The 18,850-nt window shown below is 40.5% G+C and overlaps 1 protein-coding gene and 1 pseudogene across 1 annotated transcript in view; one reads left to right on the top strand and one right to left on the bottom strand.

The window, feature by feature from the left end:
• The window catches only part of ADAM22 (ADAM metallopeptidase domain 22), a 266,992-nt gene extending 248,549 nt beyond the window's left edge, over positions 1 to 18,443 (bottom strand). Inside the window, exons 1-3 of the mRNA XM_081533901.1 lie at positions 18,387 to 18,443; positions 1,952 to 2,519; positions 1,331 to 1,491 (exon numbers count right to left, since the gene is read on the bottom strand). Coding sequence (XP_081390027.1) covers positions 1,331 to 1,491; positions 1,952 to 2,048 — 258 coding nt within the window. The 5' untranslated portion in view covers positions 2,049 to 2,519; positions 18,387 to 18,443. The remainder of the gene's footprint in view (positions 1 to 1,330; positions 1,492 to 1,951; positions 2,520 to 18,386) is intronic.
• On the top strand, positions 6,880 to 7,345 carry LOC145522799 (U4/U6.U5 small nuclear ribonucleoprotein 27 kDa protein-like; annotated as a pseudogene).
• Positions 18,444 to 18,850: the final 407 nt, after the last annotated feature.

Raw genomic sequence — 18,850 nt, 5'->3', positions numbered from 1 at the left:
GTTGCTAATTGCTGAAGCTCAGAGTTCATTATAGTAGTCTGTCTACTTTTGTGTGTGTGTGTTCAAAATTTTTTGTAATAAAAGTTGCAAATGAGTGTGAGAATATTCCTCTACAGAAGTAATTCTAACAGTATCCGATGCTTCTTTAGTTTTACTATGGAAACAAATCATAATGGAAAAGGTATTTACCAAACATTAATTCAAATGATGGGATCCTTCACTAAAACTTGACATATTAAATTTTCTATTATAATAATCTAATTGATGGATATTACTATAGCCCTTTAAATTAATTTCTATCATGTTATGATTTTAACAAAATTAAGTACTTGGCTACAAAAACGGAACATTTTTCTATTTTTACATATTTTACATTTATAATAAATTACTATGATTATCACATCAAGACACATCTTAAAATATTAAGAATATATTTAGACATGTAAAAATATTCAGCCTACTTTAGTGAAGTATGCAAAATTTTCAACTACATGAACATGTTCTATCTTAATATGTACTTACAGGTGGATGAACTGGTTGCCATGTTGATACATGTAAATAAAAAAAAATGCTTACAGAGCCCCAAAATATTTACTTAGATTAACCAGTTAAGTTCAAAAAAGAATTTTCAAGCATATCTGTGAATGTGTGATATTGACCTAAATATGGTAAACTGTAGTTAGATTTTAATTTAAAAACATACTTTATAAATGCCCCCAAAGCCACACTGCCCTAATTACACCAAGAGGACTGCTACCAATAAAGAAAGGGGACAAGGGGATGTCTTTTTTGAAAGGTGGAGGTGAATGGGTCCATCTCCGATGTCCACAAATTGAGTGAGTTGAGAACCTTGAAGTTCAGCTTAATTTTAAGTTTAGGTAGGGATGTCTACGCTTGTTTTTCCAATTTTCCTACAGCATCAACCTTGGCTTAAATCACACAAAGCCTTCTCTTTGAGAATTAAAACAACAACAACAACCACAACAATAATGATGATGTAAATCCTGCTCAAATATTATATCCCTTCTTGCCTACACATGGCTTTTGCTTGGCAGCGGTGAGAGGGTCTCCGCCCCTTCACTCAGGTTGCCAGACACATGGAGGCATCCCGCACAAACACCTCTTGAGCAAAGCCCCCGGCCTGTAACTCTTTGTGGGTTTTGTCCGCCTTTCTCTTCTTTCTCTTGCACAGGGAGCGCCATACATGACTCGAAAGAGAATTGCGTTGCTTTCACCCAAGACACTGCATCTCCAGAGCAACCGAGAGCAAACGCAGGGTCGGAGTGGGCAGGGCCGCGCGTAGGACCACCCCCTGGACCGCGCCTCTCACCTGCCCGCTGCTGGGGTCGCCCCGCACCCGCGTGTCCAGCGCGTCGTGGCCAGTTTCGTCTTCTCCACCCGAGCTGTAGATAAGCCGGAGTGGCACAATGCTCTGGCGCTCCAGGAAGCGGTTTTCGTTCCTCCTCTCCAGCTCGGTCAACGAGGCGTCTCCTCCAGGCAGGAAAGGGGGGAAGGAAGAATTAGGGAGAAAGGCGAAAATAATGACCCTGACCGACACTCATCCATCCTGCGGTCCGATGGTTCCCCGGAGAAGATCTCACCTCCACTCCCTCCCGGACCCCATCTGGGAAGGACGCAGAGACACCAGACGCAAAGCCTTGGACCAGCTCATCTGAGAGCATCCAAGATCGGGGCCCAAAAGCAGAGCCCCCTCTTCTATCCTCCGCATTCCTCTTCTACTTCCGAAGAAAAACAAGCATTTGACCTAAAGCTTCTAATGCATCCGAGCGCCCCCACAATATATTTTTGGTTCACTTCTCACCACCCTTCTAAATAAAAAAATCTCCCCGCTAACTCAGGAAATGGGGATGCCCCTTTATCATGCACTTGAGGGCTGCAAAGATGCCCGGAAAATGGTACGTCCCAGAGCCACAGAGGGCGGCGAACTTACCTGCCCGGCCGCAGCGCGCCGGGGGACAGGTCCCCAGGGTGCAAAGCAGCAAGAAGGGCACGGACACAGCCGTCGCCGCCGCCGCCGCCGCCTGCATGGTGCTGCCGTCCGCCCGCCTCGCCCGAGATGCTCAGCTCCTCATGCCCAGGCAGCCGCGTCTGGGTCCCGCGCCCCGCGCCCCGCGCCCGGGACTAGCCTGGGCCACCCGCTCCCAGCCCCGACCCGAGCTGTGGCGACCCAGGCGCTGCAGCCTCCACCGCGGCGCTGCCTCAGTGCTGCATTGTGCTCCGCGGGCGCTTCCGCTGGTGGGGGGAGCGAGCGAGTGCTGCATTGGGCGGTTGGCTGTAGCTAAGTGGTTTCTAGCGCCTCCCACCTCATCCCCTGGCAGAGGCTCCGGCGGGCGACGAGCGCTCGGCGGGGAGCGAGCGCCTGCTGCAATCGCCCCTCGCACTGGAGCAGGGGCGCGCGCGCGAGAGTCAGCTGGGAAATGTAGTTCTCTCTCCACGTCCTGCTGTCTCCACGACGGCGCGGACTGTCGCAACCTCGTGACCACGGAGTCATCTACAGCCTGGAGAAGGGAGGGAGGAAAAGGGCAAGAGAAAGAAAGGTCATCCCTGGTAAGGCCTCCTGGAACCGAAGATGCCCTAGATGCGCCACTGCGGGAGCCAGGATTCAGCCACTGCGTCCCCCAAGAACTGCAATAATGTTTCCTTCAGATGTAGTAGTTAATTTAAATTATGATCAGGCAATCATTCCCTTAAGATTACACCGTAACGTAACTATTCAACAAACATCGATTGAGGACCCACTGTGTGCGCGGCGGTGGACTTAAGAGCAAGGGACACAATGGTGAACAGGACAGGGCTATAAGAGGTACCAGCTATTGAGTTAATACCATTTTGTGCAATACTGGGATGTTTTCCTCTTTCCCTGGCAGAATTTTTTTTACTCCCTGCCTCTATTGAGGTGGTTTCAGATTCCTTCACCACCGTGGTGTTTTGAAAATACACTCCAATGTGCCAGTGTCCCAGCTCAAGTGTGGTATCCAGAATTAAAAACAACTTAGACAAGGTTTCACAAACAGAGAGGGATTCTTTTCTCTGTTGTCCTAAATTCTTGCCTAAGAGAACAATCCATCATATTTTGGTAACTGTATCTCACCAAACTTACTGTCGCTTTGAAAAATTTCCCCCAAATCTTCAACTAATGAGACCCTTAAGAATTCTATATATGACATGCAATTGAAGCCTGAAAGGGCTACAAGATTTCAATAGTGCACTCTAGACCCTGATGCAGAAGATTTCATAATACAGTAAAATAAAATTAGAACCCAAGGCCTAGAGAAGCCCTTAACCTTCATTTCCTACATCATGGACCCAAATTCTTACCCCAGTTCTCTCAGTTGGGAGAAATAATTTTACAGTTTTGTAAGTACTGTGCTGCTGTAAATATACTCCATAACTTTTAAATTTAAATCTCTTGTTATAAGCAATGCCCTGTGCATGTGTTGTGAGCATTTCTTTAAGGCAGATTATGCCATAACAAGAAATCGCTTGGTTTACAGGGTTTGCCCATTTTTTTTAAATGTAATAAATGCATACCTTTAAACAATTCCATCTCCCTGGCACAGAATGGACATCATGAGAGGTGAGGTAAGTGAGAAAATTCCTCTAGTACTAAGCTATAGTTTCCCAAGGTGTATTATGGAGGCAGAAGAGTGGGAATAAACTTGTCTTAATAGCAATTTAAAACACAGCATCCCATCCTTTAGGGACAGAATATCTCCTTTGACTCTATTTGAAGGCAGTGCATATGTATATATATGGAATTTTTGCTGTCTTCATTTTCATTTCATTCCCACCTAGTTATTTAATTAATAACCAATTAATCTAGTTAATACATTTATCACCTCACATATTTATCTCTTTTTTGATGAGAACATTTAAGTTTTATTCTTAGCAAATCTCAATTATTTAATACAGTGTTATCAATGTTGGAGAAGGAAATGGCAACCCACTCCAGTAATCTTACCTGAAGAATTCCATGCACAGAGAAGCCTGGCAGGCTACAGTCCATGGGGTTGCAAAGAGTCAGGCAGGACTGAGCAACTATCACTATCAACTATAGTCACCACTTTTACATTAGATTCTTAGATATTTTCATCTTACAGCTGAAAGTTTGCATGCTTTTACTAACCTTTATCTCCCCCATTCCCAGTGCTCAGTTCCCACTTTTCTACTCTCTATTTCTATAATTTTGACTTTTGGGGGGGGGGGTTAAATTCCACATATAAGGGATACCATGCACTGTTTGTCTTTCTGTGTCTGACTTATTACACTTATTAAAATATCCACAAGGTCCATTCACAAGTAGCAGGATTTCCTTCTTTCTTAGGGCCGAATAACATTCCATTACATATGGAAATGAAAACACGATGATCCAAAACTTATGGGATGCACCAAAAGTAGTTCTAAGAGGGAAGTTGACAGTAATAAAAGCTTACTTCAGGGAACATGAAAAATCTCAAATAAATAACCCAACCTTGCAACTGAAGCAACTAGAAAAAGAAGAAAAAACAAAACTCAAAGTTAGTAGAAGGAAAGAAATCATAAAGATCTGAGCAGAATTAAACAAAATAGAGGCAAAAAAATATAGAAAAAAATCAATAAAACTAAAAGCTGGTTCTTTGGAAAGATAAACAAAATTGATAAGCCCTTAGCCAGATTTATCAAGAAAAAAAAAGGCAGAGGGCGCACATCAATACAATCAGAATACAAAGGATCATAAGAGTCTACCACAAGCAACTATACACCAATAAAATGGGCATTATAGAAGAAATGGACACGTTCTTAGAAAGGTACAATCTCCCAAAACTGAATCAGGAAGAAATAGAAACTATGAACAAACCAATCACCAGTACTGAAATTGAATTAGTAACTTAAAAACTCCCAATAAACAAATATTCAGGACTAAATGGCTTCACAGGCAAATTCTACCAAACATTTAGACAAGACTTAATACTTATTATTCTGAAACTGTTCCCAAAAAATGTAGAGAAAGGAATACCTTCAAACTCATTCTATGAGGCACCATCACCCGCATACCAAAGTAAGACAAAAATACCACACTAAAAATTACAGGCCAATATCACTAATGAACATATAGATGCAAAAATTATCAAAAAATACCAGTAAACTGAGTGCAATAATATATTAAAAGGACCATATACCAAGATCAAGTGGAATTTACCCTAGGGATGCAAAAATTTTTCAATATCTGCAAATCAATGTGATACACTACATTAACAAATGGAAGAATAAAAACCATATGATCATCTCAATAGATGCAGAAAAAGCTTTTGACAAAATTCAATACTATTTATGATTAAAAAAAAAACTCTTCAGAAAGAAGGCATAGAGGAAACCTACCCCAGCATAATAGAGGCCATATATGACAAACCTACAGCTAACATCATACTCAAAGGTAAAGAACTGAAACCATTTCCTCTAAGATCAGGAACAAGACAAGGATAGCCATTCTCACTAATTTTATTCAACATAGTTTTAGAAGTCCTAGACACAGCAATCAGATAAGAAAACAATAAAAGGAATTCAAATTGGAAAAGAAGCAAACTGTCAGCATTAGCAGATGACATGATGCTATACATAGAAAATCCTAAAGGCACTACCAGAAAACTACCAGAGCTCATGGGTAAGTTTGCAGGATACAGTTAGTATACTGAAATCTGTAGCATTTCTATACACTAACAACAAAATATCAGAAAGAGAAATGAAGGAGATGGTAAATCCCACTTACCATCACATCAGAAAGAACAAAATACCTCTGAAGAAACTTACCTAAAGAGGCAAAAGACTTGTACTCCAAAAACTATAAGACTCTGATGAAAGAAATTGAAGACAATGCAAACAAGTGGAAAGCTATACTGTGTTCTTGGATTAGAAAAACCAATACTGCTAAAATGACTATACTACCCAAGGAGATCTACAGATTCAATATAATCCCTATCAAATTACCAGTGGAATTTTTCACAGAATTAGAATAAATAATTTAAAAAATTTTATGGAAACACAAAAAGCCCCAAATAGCCAAAGCAATCTTGAGTAAAAAGAACAGAGCTGGAGGAGTCATGCTTTCTGATTTCAGACTATACTACAAATTACAGTAATTAAGACAGAATGGTACTGGTACAAAAACAGAAATACAGATCAGTGAAACAGGATAGACAGCCAAGAGATAAACCCATGCACCTATGGTCACCTAATCTATGACAAAGGAAGCAGCAATATACAATGGGAAAAAGACAGTCTCAAATAACTGGTACTGGGAAAACTGGACAGCTAGATGTAAAAGAATAAAATTAGAATATTCTTTAACACCATATACAAAAATAAATTCAAAATGGATTTTAGGCCTAAATGTAAGACTGAATACTATAAAACTCCTAGAGGAAAACACAGAAAGAACACTGTTTGACATAAATTGCAGCAATATATTTTTGGATCTACCTCCTAAAGTAATGAAAATAAAACCAAAAATAAACAAATGGGACCTAATTAAACTTAAAAGCTTTCTCACAGCAAAGGAAACCATAAACAAAATGAAAAGACAACCTACAGAATGGGGGGAAATAATGCAACCGACAAGGGATTAATCTCCAAAATATCCAAACAGCTTATACAACTCAATATTAAAAAAACAAATAATGCAATCCAGAAATGGGCAGAAGATCTAAATAGACCTTTCTTCAAAGAAGACATACAGATGGCCAACAGGCATATGTAGAAATGCTCAGCGTCACTAATTATTAAATGCAAATCAAAACTACAATGAGGTATAACCTCCCTTCAGTAAGAATGACTATCATCAAGAAGACTACAAAGAGGACTTGTATTGGAGGAAGATTCCAAATGGGTCGCAGCCGCAGCGGCTCCCCACGGATGGAGCACAGGCGATCCGGGTCCACATCCGGGAAAGAGAACCCAGGCGCCGAGAAAGGTCCCAGTCTGGGGAGCGAGATAGGAGAAGAAGCCGCTCTCGTTCAGGCACAGAAGGCGGACCAGGTCCCCAAGAAGACATAGATCCACATCTCCTTCCCCTTCTCGACTGAAAGAAAGAAGAGATGAGAAGAAGAAAGAAACAAAAGAAGCAAAGAGCAAAGAACATCAGCTAACTGAGGAAGACTTGGAGGGCAAAATAGAGGAAGAAATAGAAATGATGACATTAATTGGATTTGGCTCCTTTGACTCCACAAAAGGGAAAAAGGTGGATGGCTCTGTAAATGCCTATTCCATAAATGTGTCTCAGAAGAGAAAGTATAGGCAGTACATGAATTGAAAAGGTGGATTCAACAGACCTTTGGATTTCATTGCATGAGAACTGAAGTGTTGAAGAATAATTTTTTCCCCCTCATCTTGATCAGAACAGTGGATTTTGTATTTAATATGCATCAAAAACAGGATCACAGTCCTTTCTCCTTGTAAAGTAAGAAAATTTTATTATGACATGTGTAGTTCACTTACCCTGCCTCAAAAAAAAAGTTAAATATTAAATTTTTTTCCTTTAGGAATTATCATTTGGGGCAGTCATCAACCCCATTTTTTTGTACTTATTCCTATGGAAACTGTATGTGATTTTTTCTTGGATGCTCTTTATGATTTTTTAAAATACATGAAAGTAATTTGGAAGTAAGTTTCTCAAGTAAAGCAATAATTTCTCCTCTTTTGTATTTGATATTTTTACAACTAGAAAAAAAGGATCTTCCTACATATTTTCTTTTTTCATACATAAATTTAGATATCATGATTCTTCGTAGTTTAAAAATTAGAAGATTGAAAAAATGCAACTGGATTTTTTGTGTGTCTTCTGTGTTTTTTGCCCCCTGCACCAATACCATATTTCCCCAGCTGAAAAGCAATACATGTTTATTATTAAATTAAAAAAACACCTTGGGAGAAATCAGAAGGTAGGGAAAAAAGCCAAAAATCACCTGTAATCTACCCCCAGAATGTTAATATTTTGGTATATGTATTTCCAGGCTCCTATGGATATGTATTTCTTGCCCCTAGCCAAAGAGATCAGATGCTGCTTTCTTTGCTAATCCTTATTCTCCCGTGTACTGTGAACATCTGTTAAATACTCTTTAAATTCTTTGGAAACTTAAAAAAAAAAAGTCTACAAGGAAAAAATTTTGGAGGAAAATTTAGGAACATTAGGGAACCCTCCTACACTGTTGGTGAGAATATAAATTGATATAACCGCTATGGAAAACAGTACAGAATTTCCTTAAAAAACTAAAAATTAAACTACCATATGATCCAGCAATCCCACTCCTGGCCATATATTTGAAGAAAATTCTAATTGGAAGAGATACATGCATCCCAGCATTCATTGCACCACTATTTACAATAGCCGAGACATAGAAGCAACCTAAATGTCCATGAGCAGAAGAATGGATAAAGATGTGGTACATGTATACAATGGAATATCACTCAGCCATAAAAAAGAATGAAATAATATCACTTGCAGCAACATGGATGGACCTAGAGATTTTCATACAAAATGAAGTAAGTCTTGTGGAATCTAAAAAAATGACATAAATGAACTAATTTACAAAACAGAAATAGAGTCTGTTTTGTAGAAACAGATGTAGAAAGCAAACTTACATTTACCACAGGGAAAAGAGGGGAAGGGATAAATTGAGAGATTGGGATTGACATATACACATTACTATACATAAAACAGATAACTAACAAAGACATATTGTATAGGATGAGGAATTCTTCTCAATACTCTGTACTGACAAGAATCTAAACAGTGAATATATGTATATGTAAAACTGATTCACTTTGCTGTACTGTGGAAACTAACACAATATTGTAAATCAACTATACTCTAATAAAAAATTTTAAAAAAGAAAAGATGTGGTACACACACACTCACACACACACACACACACACACAGTGGAATATTAGCCATAAAAAGAATGAAATAATGCCATTTGCAGCAACATGGATGGATCTAGACATTATTAATATCATACTAAGTGAACTAAGCCAGACAGAGAAAGACAAATATGATATTATTTACATATCATTAAAAATGATGCAAATGATCTTACTTACAAAACAGAAACACACTAACAGACATAGAAACGAACTTATGGTTACCAAAGGGGATTGTGGACGGGTTTGGGGGGGGTGAATAAATTAGGAGTTTGGAATTAACATATACATACTACTTTGTAAAAAATAAACAAGATACTGTATAATATAGGAAACTATATTGAATATCTTATAATAACCTATAATGGAAAAGAATCTGAAAGAGAATATATACATATGTAACTATATATATATATATATATATATATTTATATATATTACTGTATAGACTGTTCCAGACAGAACAACAGCCTGTCTTTCTGCTTTCACCTTCATGACCAAAATTTTTTTCACTAAAAAGACACATGTACACCCATGGCTGATTCCACCACCACCACAACATTGTAAAGTAATTAGCCTCCAATTAAAATAAATTAATTAATTTTAAAAATTAGAAAAGAACTGTCTCCATTTCACTCCATCATCTCCTACCCTTCCTTACTCCACTTATTCTGGATGCTGCTTCCCTCACACCCAAAGAGGTTGCATTAATATCATAATGTGCATAACGTGCTCTAGACAGGCAACTCTGCTGTGCTCTGCTCAGTCTCTTTCCAACCCCATGGACCATATGTAGCCCTCCAGGCTCCTCTGCTCATGGGATTATCCTGGCAAGAATACTGGAGTGGTTTGCCATTTCCTCCTCCAGGGGACCTCCTTTCCAAAGTAGGGGAAATTTGAGCTGACTCCTGAGGATGGGAGTTGGATAAGTAGAGGTGGCAGGAAGGAGGGCTGATGCTGCATTAGCAGTTATGTGATGGTGAAGGAAAGGCCAAAGGCACTGCAGAGGTGTCAGCAATTTAGCTGCTGAACCAGCTGAATTTGTATCAACTGCCTCAGTTGAGTTTTCTATTATTTTTGTAAAATGCATTTCTAACTCTAGAAAATTCAGTACGACAATGGAGTACTAAAAACAAGAGACTTTAAAATACAGAACTGGCTATTTAGAAGCGTTAGGATAGTGGGCAGTGAGGACCTACAACTTTTCTAGGTTGGTGATAACAGTGGAAAAATTGGTCAAATTGTCATCTGCTGTGTTTGGTGACTAAGAAAACACAACTGTAACAAGGCTATAGTTTTAGGAGATATGTTCGGAAAATCCCAGGTTTTTCATGTATGTTGCTTACTTCTTATTGAAAATAAAAGGATGGAAAAAGATATATAGTCAAAATAAAGTTGGTATAGCTTTTGTTAATAGCAAATAAAATAGACTTTAAATAAAAAAAAAAAACCCTCTAGAAATGGATTTACTTCATTTGGACATATAGCTTAATGCACCAAATGTAACAATTATAACAATATCAGGGCTTCCCTGGTGGCTTAGACTGTAAAGAGTTTGCCTGCAGTGCGGGAGACCCGGGTTTGATCCCTGGGTCAAGAAGATCCCCTGGAGAAGGGAGTGGCAAACCACCCCAGTATCCTTGCCTGGAAAATCCCAGGGATAGAGGAACCTGGTGGGCTGCAGTCCATAGGGTCGCAAAGAGTCAGGCATGACCGAGCGACTAACACTTTCACTTTCATAACAATTCTAAACTTGTATTGTTTATACTTGCCTAAAACAACTTTAGCATTCAAAATGTATAAAGCAAAAAATGAAGGAAGTGATTAGGTGAAAAGTGGAAGGGGAACATTATGGGTCAGGTTGGCAAAAACTAAACTCAGAGATCAATATTAACATTACAGAGACAACCAAACCTCATATGTACATTCCACATGGGAATATCCACCACCACCTATGAAATAGTCTTGCTAAAATTTTGAACCTCAATCTAATCAAGGCTCTATATCAGGGGAAGTACAGAGTATACAGGAACAAAGTCTAACCACAAGAAGGTAATCAGTGAAACTCACAATGTGGAAAAAATATAGGACAAAGCAGCCCAGTGTCTCCAATAAATACATTCAAAGGGGGAGAAAAAGGATAAATGCACAGATTAAAGTAGGTTTAGGACACTGTCTGAGGCTCAGTCATGTCTGACTATTTGCAACCCCTTGGAATTCTCCAGGCCAGAATACTGGAGTGAGTCGCGGTTCCCTTCTCCAGGGGATCTTCCCAAACCAGGGATCGAACCCAGGTCTCCCACAATGCAGGTAGATTCTTTATCAGCTGAGCCACCAGGGAAGCCCTATCGTAGTCTAGTTCCTCCCAAAAGTTAATCTTTCATGTGGGAGTGAGAACCTAGAGATTAAGGAAGTGAAAAGAGAAAGAGTAAGGACAGGTTATGGCTTAGGAAATCATTCAATCCCATGGGACCTTTGGAGATGCCATATGAAACACAGCTCAGAAATACTGTAGGGGAGAAAGAGGGACATATTTATTGGCTCACATTCTTGGCTGGTCAAAGTTTTGCTCCCAAGGGCATTAACGTTCTCTTCTGGGTTTTGCCTGTGCGTGAAGAACAAGAAATTTCCTACTCTAAAATAGCTCTGAGAACATTAGCTCTTCCAGGCAAACTTGTGCTTTGGTTTTGATGGCTTAGCTCAGGGAGGAGGACTAAGGTCAAACTCGAGTTCAGTTCAGTTCAGTCGCTCAGTCGTGTCCGACTCTTTGTGACCCCATGAATCGCTGCATGCCAGGCCTCCCTGTCCATCACCAACTCCCGGAGTTTACCCAAACCCATGTCCATCGAGTCGGTGATGCCATTCAGCCATCTCATCCTCTGTCATCCCCTTCTCCTCCTGTCCCCACTCCTTCCCAGCATTAGGGTCTTTTCCAATGAGTCAACTCTTCGCATGAGGTGGCCAAAGTATTGGAGTTTCAGCTTCAACATCAGTCCTTCCAATGAACACCCAGGACTGATCTCCTTTAGGATGGAGTGATTGGATCTCCTTGCAGTCCAAGGGACTCTCAAGAGTCTTCTCCAACACCACAGTTCAAAAGCATCAATTCTTCAGCGCTCAGCTTTCTTCACCGTCCAACTCTCACATCCATACATGACCACCGGAAAAACCATAACCTTGACTAGATGGGCCTTTGCTGACAAAGTAATGTCTCTGCTTTTAAATATGCTATCTAAGTTGGTCATAACCTTCCTTCCAAGGAGTAAGCGTCTTTTAATTTCATGGCTGCAATGACCATCAGCAGTGATTTTGGAGCCCCAAAAAATAAAGTCTAAGGTGATGTCTAATAGGAGACCCTCTCACATTAAGCTGACTCACCAAAGGGCTCAGTGTAAGGCTAAATGAAGTATTTCCAAAATCTCTCCCTCATCCACAGAGGACTACAGAGAAAATGGCCTTGGTACTGAGAGCTTAGTTGAGAGATGGGGAAAGAAGGGAAATTGTTTTTGTTTTTAATATTTATTAATTTATTTGGCTGTGCCAGGTCTTAGTTTCAGCATGTGAACTCTTAGTTGCAGCATGTGTGATCTAGTTCCTTGAGCAGGGATCAAACTCCAGCCCTCTGCCTTGGGAGCACAAAGCCTTAGCCACTGGACCACCAGGGAAGTCCTAGAAAACGGGTTCTTAGGTATACAGCACCATGTTATGTGGGCCTTATAGGAATTTTCATGCAAGGCTGTCTCCAGAAGTCAAGAATTCAGAACATAGCATCATCAGTGAAAAACTCTTTTGAAAAGAACTTCTTCTGAATGTAATAGCCAGTGAAGTCTTCAGACATCACCGACTCAATGGACATGAGTTTGAAAAATCTCCAGGAGCTGGTGATGGACAGCGAGGCCTGGCGTGCTGCAGTCCATGGGGTTGCAAAGAGTCAGACACGACTGAGGAACTGAACTGAACTGAAGTCTTCAGATTCATGTATGAATTTATAGAAGATAGGAGCTAGAAGATTATATTAAATGACATTTTTTGGTAAACAAAACAATCCAGAAAGATATTCTACAAGAAAACTGACTCTGTTTTTCTCAACAAATAAATGAAACAAAAAATCAGCATGGGAGAAAGGGAACTGTTTAAAATTACAAAAGACTTGTTATATATTGCATGCTGCATTGCTTTAGTCATATTTGACTCTTTGCGACCCTATGGACTATAGCCCACCAAGCTCCTCTGTCCATGGGATTCTCCAGGCAAGAATACTGGAGTGGGTTGCCATGCCCTCCTCCAGGGGATCTTCCTGACCCAAGGATCAAACCTGTGTCTCTTAGGTCTCCTGCACTGGCAGGTGGGTTCTTCACCACTAGCACCACCTGGGAAGCCCTGTTAAGCACATACAAACTGAATGCAAAGTATCGACCTTACCTGGATTCTAATTAGAACAAAATCAAGGAAATTTGAATGAAAACTGGATATTAGATGACATTAGGGAATTATTGCTTAATTTATTAGGTATCATAATGATATTGTCGATCTTTTAAAACTTATTTGTTAAAGATAGATGCCAAAGCATTTATGAGTATGAAAAGATATGACACCTGGAATTTTGCTCTAAAACACTTTAAAATATATCAGGAGGGACATAGGTAAAGTGTTTATTCACAAACTGATCCTTGTACACAGAGGGCAAGGAGAGACTAAAGAAAGGGGCAGACCACTCCAGACTGGCAGGTGGCAGGTTTAACAAACAAGGGAAATTACTTACAAGGGCTTGTCTTTGGTGGCCACAGGACAGGCAGATCACCACATCAGCCTTAAAGAATCTTATATTTTATATGCAGACCTTAAGTAGGTTCAGTCACATATACTGTTTAGATGGTCTCAACAACTCTCTCAAGGCTACAGCCTTGAAGCAGGAATGGTGGGTAGAATTGTGTATTCCAGGTTACAGGTTGTAACTGAGCAGGACCCTATGGGGCCTTCCCAGGACAGGCCCTTCCCGCATATCATCTGCTTCAGCTCCTGTCTGAAGTATTGACACCTAGATAACACTATCTAATGCATGTTCTGGGGCTTTCCAGATGGCCCTAGTGGTAAAGAACCCACCTGCCAATGCAGGAGACATAAGAGACGTGAGTTCGATCCCTGGGTCTGGAAGATCCCCACAGGAGGACATGGCAACCCACTTCAGTGTTCTTACCGGAAGAATTCCATGGACAGAGAAGCCTGGTGGGCTACAGTCCATGGGATCACAGAGTTGGACACTACTGAAGCAACTTAGCCCACACACATGCACACAAACATCTTCCTAAGTTGTTTTTTACAGATGTGGAAACTCCTCACCAAGTGGAGGATGGTAAGTACTTGATACTTACCATAGCTCCCCGACCTACTGGCACCTAAGGACTGACACCACCCTGTTCCTTACCATCAATCAGTGACTTGTGCACAAGTTGATCACATAAGCTTCAGACAACACCCCACACCCACCTGGTCTTTAAAAATGCTTTGCTGAAACCCTTTGGGGATTTTGAATTTTGGGGGGACGCGAGTTAACTGTCTCCTTGCATGGCCCTGCAACAAACCTTTCTCTGTTCCAAACTCCAACATGTTGTTTTGCTTGGACTCACTGTATGCCTGGTGCAGGAACTTGTTCTAACAAGGGGAGAGGATGAGTAGTCGCCAGGCCAGCAGAACAGGCATTATAAGTAAAAATTCTCAGTCTCTTCCCAGACTTTCTAAATCACAAGCTCTGAGGATGGGGCCAACACTCTGTTTTAACAAGTCCTCTAGGTGATTTTAATGTATATTAAAATGAAAAAAAGACTGTCCTAGAGAAACTTTTTTTAAGGATATGTATATATATATGACTTCCTTCGTGGCTCAGTGATAAAAAATCTGCCTGTCAATGCAGGAGATGTGGGTTGGATCCCTGGGTCAGATCCCCTGGAGAAAGAAATCCACTCCAGTATTTTTGCCTGGGAAATCCCATGGACAGAGAAGCAAGGTAGGCTACAGTCCATGGGTTTGAAAAGGTTAGACACGACTTCGAGACTAAACAAGAATATATGTATTTATATATTTATATTTTATTTATAGGTTTATTGACAGACCACCTGACCTGCCTCTTGAGAAACCTGTATGCAGGTCAGGAAGCAACAGTTAGAACTAGACATGGGACAACAGGCTGGTTCCAAATAAGAAAAGGAGTACGTCAAGGATATATATTGTCACCCTGCTTATTTAACTTCTATGCAGAGTACATCATGAGAAATGCTGGGCTGGAAGAAGCACAAGTTGGAATCAAGATTGCTGGGAGAAATATCAATAACCTCAGATATGCAGATGACACCACCCTTATGGCAGAAAGTGAAGAAGAACTAAAGAGCCTCTTGATGAAAGTGAAAGAGGAGAGTGAAAAAGTTGGCTTAAAGCTCAACATTCAGAAAACTAAGATCATGGCATCTGGTCCCATCACTTCATGGCAAATAGATTCGGAAACAGTGGGAACAGTGTCAGACTTAATTTTTTTGGGCTCCAAAATCACTGCTGATGGTGATTGCAGCCATGAAATTAAAAGACGTTTACTCCTTGGAAGGAAAGTTATGACCAATCTATAACGCATATTAAAAAGCAGAGACGTTACTTTGCCAACAAAAGTCCGTCTAGTCAAGGCTATGGTTTTTCCAGTGGTCATGTATGGATGTGAGAGTTGGACTGTGAAGAAAACTGAGCGCCAAAGAATTGATGCTTTTGAACTGTGGTGTTGGAGAAGACTCTTGTAAGTCCCTTGGACTACAAGGAGATCCAACCAGTCCACCCTAAAGATTAGCCCTAGGTGTTCATTGGAAGGACTGATGTTGAAGCTGAAACTCCAATACTTTGGCCACCTCATGCGAAGAGTTGACTCATTGGAAAAGACCCTGATGCTGGGAAGGATTGAGGGCAGGAGGAGAAGGGGACGACAGAGGATGAGATGGCTGGATGGCATCACCGACTCGACGGACATAAGTTTGGGTAAACTCCGGGAGTTGGTGATGGACAGAGAGGCCTGGCATGCTGTGATTCATGGGGTCGGAAAGAGTTGGACACAACTGAGCAACTGAACTGACATATAATTTACATATGATAAAATTGTTTTAAGTGTCCCCTCAGGAAACATTTGCACCAGGAGAGATGTACATGGACATTCCCCATTCTTTCCTTTTCTGAGAGCTTTTTAATTGTAGGGATTCCCTTGTGGCTCAGACAGTAGAGTCTCCCTGCTGTGCGGGAGACCCAGGTTCGATTTGTGGGTTGGGAAGTTCCCCTGGAGAAGGAAAGGGCAACCCACTCCCACTATTCTATCATCCTAGCTATTATATAGGATATTTCGGGACAGGGAGAAGTGATTTTCTTGTCCTTTAGCTATTGACTGATAAATCTTTAAGAATGAATGATAGTGGGAATTCCCTGGCAGTCCAGTGTTAGGGCTCTGCACTTCCGCTGCAGGGGGTACAGATTCTATACTTAGTAAGGGAACTAAAACCCTGCATGACATGTGGTGTGTCCAAAAAACTCCAAAAAACAAAAAAAAAAAAAGAAGAAGAAAGAGTGAATGACAGAGAAGACTTCAAACCAGTTTCAGTAGCTGGCTGAGATTTTGGGTTGCCTTCCTTAGGGGTCTGATGAATACATTTAATGTAAAATGCCTGCATCTGGGAGAAGGGGGTACATGGGTATTAAGCAATTCAAGGGGTGAGCTGGGCAGACTCTATAGATTGACCAACCAAACACACTTTTCTAGAATAGTCTCTCCGTGACCACCTCATCACAGACCCTGAGAAACATTAGTTCTGGATTTGCTTTCCCAGCCTCCTTTATATGCGAGGGATAGCCATATGAAAAGGTCTGATCATACTACATAAGTGAAAAATGTTTAGAGGGGCTTCCCAGAAAACTCTTACTTGATAAAAGGAATGTCAGATATTGGTTGCCTCCTTTCTTTCTTCTTGGAATTTGGATATAATTTCAGGAGTTCTTGCAGCTATGGGGAAAATGCCCTGAGCAAATGCCAGCTATCACTTACCCCAACAATTCTTCAGAGTAACAAAGACAAAAACCCTATGTTTGATTAAGCTTCTGTTAGATTATTTTGTTATTTGCAGAAGAAACTTATATTAATGTATACATCACTGTAAAATGCTGATATTTCCTATCTTATTTTATGAGAACTAAATATGTAAAATGTCTAATACTTGCCAAGGCAAGCTTCTCACTCTCATGTCCCTCTGTCCATCTTATTTTCTAGATCAATTTAGATACCTTTAGGGATAAATTATAGTTCAATTATACTTTAAAAAGTTAAAACAGAGGTCAAAACCATATATAATACTCTAATTAACAAAGGTGTCAGTTTTCTCCAAGGTTACGATAATATTTTGCATTTTGTTCTGTAGTTTTATTTGTCATTCCTAATATTTTTGTTGACTTCTTTTAGCAGAGAGTTTACTGCTCGAGCAGCTTCCTGTAAGGGTCCACAATTGCACTAAGCCTATTTTAATTATTTCCCTCTAGATGCATTAAATTGTACTTGACTACGCAGACACTCCTTTGCCACTTTTTCTGTAAGTTCACATAACCTAGCACCTTATGTTATTTTTCTTTGCTAGTTTAGCTGCTGCATAAAAGCAGAGCCAGGAGTTCAAAACAAGATAAAAGGCAGCAGCAGCCCATAGGTGTGACTGGAGAGTATTGAGCGCAAGTGCTCCTTCCCCTAAAATAGCCCCATTTCAGGATCACTCCTTGACCTGAGTGTTGAAAGCTTTTAACTTTAAAACCTGTTTATAATATGCAAATGTGGCTGGGAGAGACTTCAGAGTTTATTGGTTAAGATTGAGATGGGAGCTAACACTGATAAAAGGGTTATTAACAAAGAGTAGTGAGGGTGTCATTGTTGGGATTGAGACCCAACAATGGGTCTCAAAAATAAAATACTTTATTTTTGAAATAAAGTATTGGAGTTCAACAATTTTTTTTTTTTTTTAACTGTGGATTTTCCCTCCCAGACAATTTATAGAAGGTGTTCAACCTGATCTCTTGGCTTCCCTGGTAGCTCAGCTGATAAAGAATCCGCCTGCAACGCGGAAGACCTGGACTCGATCCCTGGGTTGGAAAGATGCCCTGGAGAAGGGAACAGCTACCCACTCCAGTATTCTGGCCTGGAGAATTCCATGGGGTCGCGAAGAGTCGGACAAGACAGAGCGACTTTACTTTCACTTTCAACCTGATCTCTAGGGAGCCTCAGAGTTTGACTCCTGAATAATAATGGATTTCCTACCTCTTTTCCAGGTAACTAGACCAAATTCTGGACATATTACCAATCGCTGGTAATTCAACTTTAAAATGGATTTTGTGGAGAATATTTCCAAAGGTTTTTGTTTTTTGTTTTAATCCTAACTAGTTTCTCCTGTTACCCCTTATATCTGCTACTCACTTTTTTTGAAGACCATGTTGCTATAGTGACACTCAAACTGAACACACTCAAGACTATCTGAAAAAAAAAAAAAAAAGACTATCTGATTTTCTACGTCACAGTGTTTTTAATGCCAAATCTGAAAACACAGCTGGCAACTATAGCGATCAGAGCTCTCAAACTATCCAAAATCTTCTCAGAACCAGCGAAAAGTGCGGCACAAAGAAATACGCCCATTCTGTGCATCCATTACATGCAAGGCACTGCACTCTGTCGTCACTCATTATTTTATTTACTACAAGGAGACCTGCCAGACCAGGAAGAAGGAGACGGGCAAGGTTTGCGAAAGGCGGTAAACAGCATCCCTACTGCGGCAGGGTTCAGCGTGAAGAGCGAGTTTCTAGTGCAGGGGGTGACCCACCAGGTGGAAGCACGAGCTCATCGCGGTCACCGCGGTCGTCCTGCCGGGCCAATAGCGGAGCGGG

The sequence above is a fragment of the Giraffa tippelskirchi genome, chromosome 10 (genome assembly GCF_054371585.1).
Source record: "Giraffa tippelskirchi isolate mGirTip1 chromosome 10, T2T-mGirTip1v1.2.pri, whole genome shotgun sequence".
In the NCBI taxonomy this organism is placed as follows: domain Eukaryota; kingdom Metazoa; phylum Chordata; class Mammalia; order Artiodactyla; family Giraffidae; genus Giraffa; species Giraffa tippelskirchi.
Note: the sequence above shows the minus strand (reverse complement) of the source record. Positions and strands in the feature narration are given on the sequence as shown.